This window comes from Cajanus cajan, chromosome 4 (assembly GCF_000230855.2).
Source record: "Cajanus cajan strain Asha chromosome 4, NIPB_CcT2T_4, whole genome shotgun sequence".
Classification (NCBI taxonomy): domain Eukaryota; kingdom Viridiplantae; phylum Streptophyta; class Magnoliopsida; order Fabales; family Fabaceae; genus Cajanus; species Cajanus cajan.
The window spans coordinates 12,010,051-12,016,568 of record NC_138520.1 but is presented as its reverse complement, the minus strand read 5'-3'; the positions used below and the strand labels follow the sequence as shown (position 1 = coordinate 12,016,568).

Below are 6,518 nucleotides of genomic sequence, written 5' to 3'. Positions count from 1 at the left end.
ACTTTGTTTGGAATTTTTTTTTGTATGTCGTTTAGGGTTTGACATATTTGTTTTCCTTTTTATTGTAGCCAATACCGGCTCTAATGAATTATTAGAATGGTCATCCAGACTAGGTCAATGTAATTCTACCAAACGGGTCCAAGGCTATATGGCATATTTTGTGGTATCCATACCAAGGGCTATTTTCAAAAGGATGGTATGACTTCCAACGTCTTCGCAAATTTAATGTGAATGATAAGGTCAACTTTTGGAGGATGGAAGGAGGAGAGGTTTTTGAGGTTATCTTTACTCATGCCTGATCTGTGTCCCTACCATTACTCTTATCTATGAAACTTGTTAATGTTATTTTGTTTTGGAACTTTAAGTGGTCCTACATCGATTTGGTTAATATGTGCATGTTACATATATTGTTTGTTGTCTAGGATCAACTTTTTTGGCGTATCGGTTCATCTAAAGAATGCATGCGATTAAACTATCCCACCATTATGTTATCTGTATACATATGTTTTTATGTTTACTCGTTTACCATGTAATCCATAAGTAAGTCGAATGTGGTCTAATGTGATATTGACTTGCAGGCTCAATCAACTTACGATATTTTTAAACTATGACTTAATGAATGATGAATTTTTTAATGCTTTGTATCTTATATTATTTTCATTCAAATTTTGTTTATATTACTTTTATACTTTAGGGTTTAACACAATACACTAGATAAATATTTCACGTACACAAATCCTCTTCATATTTTATACTTTTTCCTAATAATTTTAGCCTTTATGTTTACATATATCCTAAACTTACATTTAGTATCAATTTTTCTTGTTAAATATTTTATAACTTCCTACACTACTAAAACCCTAACCTTTTACGTAAAAAAGACTCTTGTTATTATAAAATTAATTAATATTTATATTATAGTGTGTCAAAAATTATTTTTATTTTTACACTTAATATCATAAAATACTTTTTTTAATCAAAATTATAATTAAAAATTAATGATAGTAACCAATTTTTTTTTATTTCTATTACTTTTGTCATTTATGTTTTAACCAATTGCTAAATATATAAATTAACTTTCCAAAATACCTTATTTATTGTCTTCTTTTATATTTTCTATATTATTTATTTGAAAATAGGAATTTTTCACTCAAATTTGTAATTATAAAAAAATCCCAGTAACATACCATTTTTATTTCTGTACGGGTAGGGAGGTCGGCCACCACCCTGTCGGCCATTGAATGGCAGAACCAGGCAGCCGAATGCCAATCGGCCACCTGGATCGGCCTATCGTCACTTATTACCTTTAATCAAGTAATTAGGGATTAATTAGTTGATTAGGGTGTATTACCTAATACGGTAAGTATGCTGCGAGGCCCATGGGGTCCGGGCCCATAAATGACAGTATAAATAGCTCAGGATAAAAGGTAACGTCACTGTTCATTAATTATCCTAGAGATTCGAGCTTGTCCTGACTTGAGCATTGGAGTGCCTTTTGCAGGTACCAACCCCCTCTTCGGCGTATCGGATTATTGGATCGGGAGTCTCGTTCGGCCTTCGAACTACAAGAAGACTTAGTGTGCCCTTCAGACAGGTACATTTGGCGCCCACCGTGGGTCGAACCGAGATGATCTTAGAAGATTAATCGAGCAAAACAATGGCGATAACAAGGAGGACGAACACGGTAGATCAGCAACACGAAGAAGAACATGTCGAGGTGGTGGATGAAACCAACCTTTCTGAAACCGTACGTCTATTGAAACAAGAGATGGAGGCTATGAAACAACAGCGAGAAAAAGACGCTAAGGAGCTTTCGGCCTTGAAAGCTGAGAATGAGGCACTAAGGAATCAAGACACCTCATGGAAACCTACTCAGGTCACCAATACGCAAACCCAAGGGTCGCACCAGTCCCATACGATCCATACATCGGTCCCTCGTGCCTCGGCAGTAGCACCTGAAAAGCACCCCTCGGCCTTACCCACTGTCGGTCGGCCTGCAGATTTGACAACCATCGGCTCACACCGACACCCTTTCACCCCCTCCATAATGCAACTCTCTCTTCTGGACAATTGGAAATCTTTACCCATTGATAAATATGATGGTACCACTGATCCTGATGAACATCTTGATGTTTTTCTTACGCAGGTAACCCTGAGTACTACGGATGATGCTGCATTGTGTCGCATTTTCCCCACATCCCTTAAGGGTAGGGCGTTGAGCTGGTTCACTCGGCTACCCCCTAACTCGATCGACTCATTCAATACTCTGTCATCTCAATTCACAGTTCAGTTCGCAACCAGCCGTCCTCATAGCCTGACATCTTTGTCGTTCGTTAGCCTTCGGCAAGATAAGAAAGAATCGCTGCGGACGTTCATGGATCGGTTCAACAAGGCAGCCTTGGAAATCCGAGATCTTAACCCGGCGGTAGCACTTCATCACCTGACGACGGCTTTAAAACCAGGGCCGTTCGTCAATAGCCTGTGCAAGAAGCCTCCTTCTGATATGAATGATCTGCGCAGAAGAGCGGATAAATATATGCAAATGGAGGAGTTGGCCGAGTTTCGAAGTCAAGCTCGGGCTGACCAGCCTGCCAAACCCGAGAAGCCAATCGAACAGACATACAGGGGGCGAGGCAAAGAAATAGCTCTTCGGGACCGGCCCGTGCGAGGTCCCAAATACTCCAATTACACCCCTCTTAATGCAAGCCGGGCAGCGATACTGGAGCAGGCTTTGGCAGCAGAAGTGTTGGCGGTTCCAAAGAGAGCTTCCACTCTGCCACGCGCCGATACCAGCAAAACCTGTAGGTATCACCGAAATCGCGGACACTCAACAAAAGAGTGTGCCGCCTTAAAAGATAAAATTGAAGATTTGGTCAAGCAAGGCAAGTTGCACAATTTTGTGGATCGGCCAGCTTCATATCGTCCCCGCTCCTCGTCCCAGTATCGACGCAACGATCGGCATGCGCAGGATCGGTCTGATAGACCTCGGCGCGAGCGAAGTAGGTCGCAAGAAAAGAGAGATGATCCGGCACCATCACGTCGGAGGGTCATAAACACAATCGCAGGTGAATTTGCGGGTGGCGGCTCGACATCTTCTGCCCGAAAGAGACACCTTAGAGCTATTCGTTCGGTCAATAATGTGGATAGGCAATCTCCCCGACGATTACCAACAATAACTTTCACTGATGCTGATTTTCAAGGCATCGATCCTGAGCAAGATGATCCAATGGTGATTAGCATCGAAATCCACAACTGTATAGTAAAGAAAACGCTGGTGGATCAAGGCAGTTCGGCAGATATTTTGTATTGGAATACCTTTAAGCAGTTGGGTATTTCTGAAAGAGAGTTGGTCCCATATGACGACCCTTTGGTCGGTTTTGCAGGGGAGAGGGTGAACACCAAAGGGTATATTAAGCTTTTCACTCGTTTTTGTGTTGACGAACAGGAAAGCAGGGAAATTCAGATAAAATACATCGTGGTAGACGCTCACACATCTTACAACATCCTCTTGGGACGACCATCGTTGAATATGCTAGGCGCTGTCGTGTCAACTCCGCACCTAGCAATGAAGTTCCCTTCTGATAAGGGGAAAATCATCACCATCCACGCCGACCAAAAAGCTGCTCGGGAATGTTATTTTGCTAGCTTGCAAGTAGCTCCCATCGAAAGAAAATCAAAGTCCAAAAGGGTTCATGTCGTCAACTCTTTGGCATCAGTTGAAGAACCAGTTTGGGATCTTGATCCAAGAATGAATGATGAAGAACGCGTAGAGCCGGTAGAATCAAAAAGAGAGCTACAGATCGGCTCGAATTCGGCTCAAGTCACATACATCGGTGCCGACACATCCGAAGAAGACTGTTCTATCTTGCGCCGGGCGATAATGAAAAACAAAGATCTTTTTGCATGGACACCTTCCGACATGCCCGACATAGATCCCAATATCATGTGTCATAAATTATCAATTTGTGCCGAAGCGAGACCGGTTGCCCAGCGTAAAAGGAAAATGGGAACCGAACGGAAGCAAGCAGTAGAGGCAGAGGTGTCCAAGTTACTAGCAGCGAGATTCATTCGGGAAGTTCACTACACCACTTGGTTAGCAAATGTGGTCATGGTGAAAAAGCCGAACGGAAAATGGAGAATGTGTACTGATTACACTAATCTCAATAAAGCATGTCCCAAGGATGCTTACCCACTCCCGAACATAGATCGGTTAGTTGACGGTGCCTCCGGACACAGAATCCTCACCTTTCTTGATGCTTATTCGGGATACAATCAAATCCCCATGCATCCCCGTGACGAAGAAAAAACAGCTTTCATAACTGATTCGGCCAATTATTGCTATCAGGTTATGCCCTTCGGGTTAAAAAATGCAGGTGCAACTTATCAGAGATTGATGAACAAAGTCTTCCGGCACCAAATCGGTTGAAGCATGGAGGTGTATGTTGACGACATGGTTGTTAAATCCCACGACATGGCCCGCCATGTAGTTGATCTTGCTAAAGTATTTCAACAATTGCGCCGGTATGACATGCGTTTGAACCCTGAAAAGTGTGTGTTTGGGGTATCAAGTGGCAAATTCCTCGGGTTTATGTTGTCGGCAAGGGGTATAGAAGCCAACCCTGATAAATGCATGGCAATCGTCAACATGGTAAGTCCCAAAAACCTTAAGGAAGTCCAGAAGTTAGCAGGACGCCTTACTGCGCTATCAAGATTCATCCCCTGTTTGGCCGAAGCAGCCAAACCCATTGTAGGATTGTTGAAGAAGATCAAGAAGTTCGAATGGTCTGAGAATTGTGAGGAGGCTTTCAAGACTTTGAAGGAGCGCCTCGGCTCGCCACCTATTCTTTCCAAGCCCGATCCCGCGATACCAATGGTGGTGTATTTGTGCGTATCAAACGACGCAATCAGCGCCGTTTTGATTCAGGAAAAGGTGGAGCAACAACCTATCTACTTCGTCAGCCGTATGTTACAGGAGGCCGAGACCAGATATCAGCTTCTGGAGAAGATGGCGCTTGGGCTCATTCATACCGCTCGGTGCCTCAGGCAATATTTTCAGAGCCATCGTGTCATTATCCGAACTGATTGCCCGATAGCCAAGGTGTTACGAAAGCCAGAACTAGCAGGACGGATGATGGCGTGGTCTGTTGAGCTATCAGAGTTTGATATCAGCTTTGAACCACGAGGTCCGGTCAAGTCTCAATACTTGGCTGATTTTGTTAATGAATTGCAACCGAAAGGCCGTTTCGAGAATGACGTGTGGACCATACACGTGGATGGCTCGTCAAACAGTCAAGGCAGTGGCGCAGGTATAATTCTTGAGGGACCGACAGGAGTAACCCTGGAACAGTCTCTACGATTCGCGTTTAAAGCGTCAAATAACCAGGCCGAATACGAGGCACTATTGGAAGGATTGAGACTCGCACAAGAAATCGGGGCTACACGATTGATATGTTGGACCGACTCGAAAGTCGTATCAGAACAAGTGAACGACAATTTCCAGGTGAAAGATTCAGGCCTGCTAAAATATTACCACTTGTTTCACAGAATGCACAACACTTTTGAGGATGTCCAAGTGAAACACACGCCGAGAGAACATAACGAAAGGGCCGATCAGTTAGCTCGGTTGGCAAGTAGTAATCGGAAGCCCGGTCAGCTACGAACCACACTTCACCTTAATCTGGCCACTCCAAGTGTAACACCGATCGAATGTATGACGAGCGAAGAGCCTACGCACACTTGGACAACGGAAATAATAGACTACCTGGAGCTTGGCAAAGAACCATCTGACCAGGCAGCTGCCAAAAAACTCCGAGCTCAGGCGGCCAGGTATTCGGTTGTTGGGGGACAGTTGTATCGCAGGGGTTTCTCGGTGCCTCTGTTGAAATGCATCAATACGGCACAGGCGGATTATGTCTTGAGAGAAGTTCACGAGGGTATATGTGGATCTCATTCGGGAGGGAGGATGCTAGCTATGAAAGTGCTTAGAGCAGGTTTTTACTGGCCAACCCTCAAAAGTGATTGCATGCAGTTCGTCAAGCGTTGTCTTTCATGCCAAAAACATGGCAACCTCATCCATGCTTCGGCCGAAGAATTGCACAGCATAAGCTCGCCATGGCCGTTTGCAATATGGGGAATGGATATACTCGGACCATTCCCGATAGCTAAAGGCCAATGTAAGTTTTTATTGGTTGCTGTGGATTATTTCACGAAATGGGTCGAGGCCGAACCACTCGCCAGCATCACAGCCGCTAATGTTCAGAAGTTCTTGTGGAAAAACATCATTACTCGTTTCGGCATTCCTCATGCTCTCATAACCGACAATGGTTTGCAATTCACAGACCAGAAACTCAATCGATTTATCCAAGATCTTGGCATTCAACACAGATTTACATCGGTCGAACATCCGCAGTCCAATGGACAAGCCGAAGCAGCTAATAAGGTGATACTTACTGAATTAAAGAAACGATTGGGGGACGCTAAGGGAGCTTGGGCCGAAGAATTGTTAGAAGTCCTGTGGG

General features: G+C 44.0%; 1 protein-coding gene across 1 annotated transcript; it reads left to right on the top strand.

Annotated features, from left to right (window-relative positions):
* Window positions 1-1,657: 1,657 nt before the first annotated feature.
* Window positions 1,658-4,426, top strand: LOC145957165 (uncharacterized). The gene has a single exon (XM_083073382.1). The coding sequence runs from the start codon at window positions 1,658-1,660 to the stop codon at window positions 4,424-4,426; it is 2,769 nt and encodes a 922-aa protein (XP_082929508.1).
* Window positions 4,427-6,518: the final 2,092 nt, after the last annotated feature.

Excerpts from the sequence above, each read along its gene's own strand:
- LOC145957165 (XM_083073382.1), top strand. The coding sequence starts at position 1,658 with ATGGCGATAACAAGGAGGACGAACACGGTAGATCAGCAACACGAAGAA.